At 62.0% G+C, this 1,401-nt stretch overlaps 1 protein-coding gene across 1 annotated transcript in view; it reads right to left on the bottom strand.

Annotated features, from left to right (window-relative positions):
* The window catches only part of ADGRE5 (adhesion G protein-coupled receptor E5), a 17,531-nt gene extending 16,869 nt beyond the window's left edge, over window positions 1-662 (bottom strand). Inside the window, exon 1 of the mRNA XM_045289719.1 lies at window positions 596-662. Coding sequence (XP_045145654.1) covers window positions 596-626 — 31 coding nt within the window. The 5' untranslated portion in view covers window positions 627-662. The remainder of the gene's footprint in view (window positions 1-595) is intronic.
* Between the last annotated feature and the right edge of the window lie 739 nt (window positions 663-1,401).

Genomic DNA, 1,401 nt, shown 5'->3' on the forward strand with positions numbered 1-1,401 from the left:
CGCCCCAAAAGCCATTTCTTGATTTTCTTTGTTGCCGGGTTGCTCAGGCAACAGGGCTGCCCAAACCCTGAGCACCTCCCTGGGTGGGGCGGGAAGGGAGGCTGGGGAAGTCGCAATAGTCAGGTTCAGAGCTGCTGTGCCCACTGGACTCCCTCTGCCCTCTGAGAAAACGTGGCCAGGTCTGCGGGGTGGGCAGGAGTGGAGCTGCCCTGTCCCCGGAGCAGTGTGTGATGGGGGTGGCGGGGGGTGACTGGGGGCACCCCACCGTGTAGGGGCCCCAGCTCCGGCTTCCCGGCACACCTCCATGTGCAAAGTAGCTGGCTCTAGATTCTCAGCATTTACTGGCCTGTCCCCTTGCCCTGCGCCTCAATGTCCCTTCTTCACCTCCAAACTGGCTCCAAGCCCTTTCTGAAGCGGGGAGTGAGAGCGAGCGGGGCTTCCCGCCAGGCTGCAGAGGTGGTGGCTCGGCTGGCACCGCTCCCCATGTGCCCGCCCGCCAGTTCGCCCCTGCACGCGGCTTCCCCAGAGCTGCCCGCGAGCCTCCCGCCCGCCTCAGCCCCGGGGTCCCGCCGGCCCCCCTGCCCGGAGTCCTCACCCAGAAAGACGCCGGGGCGCAGGCCGCCCATGGTCCGGCTGGCCCGGCCACCTGGTCCCCGTCCCGGAGGAGCTGCGCAGCTGTGTGGGCAGCGGCAGCGGCTGAGGCTTTATGAGGGGGGGTTGGTGGTGGTGGTGAAGGGGCAGGGCCCTCCCCGGAACTGGTGGGGCAGCTGGAAGCTGACAGGAAAAGGGCAGTCAAAACACAGCCCAGGGGCCCTGCGCACACACATGTAAGCACACACAAAACACTCCCACCCGTAGGCACACCCGGGACAACCCCCCACCCCCACCCGGCACATTCACGTAGGCACACACCCACACAAGTACTCACATACTCAAACCACACACACGCCCACCCACGATACAGTCCCACTCGTGTGTGCACATGCGCGTGCATGTACCCATGCACACATATGCACATACACAACACGCACATACTTGTACACACACACACACACACACAGGTAAACACATGCTTATCCAGCACACAAACACACTTATGCACGATGCACTCACACACCCACACAAGTGTGTGTATGTACACACAAACACACCGCACATGTACACATATACTCCTACAACACACACACACACACACACTCACACACAGTGACGCACAGACACAATGACACACAATGGCACACACACTCTCACACAGTGGGCAGGAACTTGGAAGTGGCCCCGAAGTGCAGTCCGAGTTCAGTCCCTCTGACTATGGCTCTGCCTTGGACTGACTGCCAGACTACCTGATGGGGGGCTGGGGACCGCGGTGCAGGGTGGGGGGCAGTTTGCTGCTTGGCTTGA

Source organism: Echinops telfairi, unplaced genomic scaffold (assembly GCF_000313985.2).
Source record: "Echinops telfairi isolate 266 unplaced genomic scaffold, ASM31398v2 ScPeMD7_30;HRSCAF=105, whole genome shotgun sequence".
NCBI lineage: Eukaryota > Metazoa > Chordata > Mammalia > Afrosoricida > Tenrecidae > Echinops > Echinops telfairi.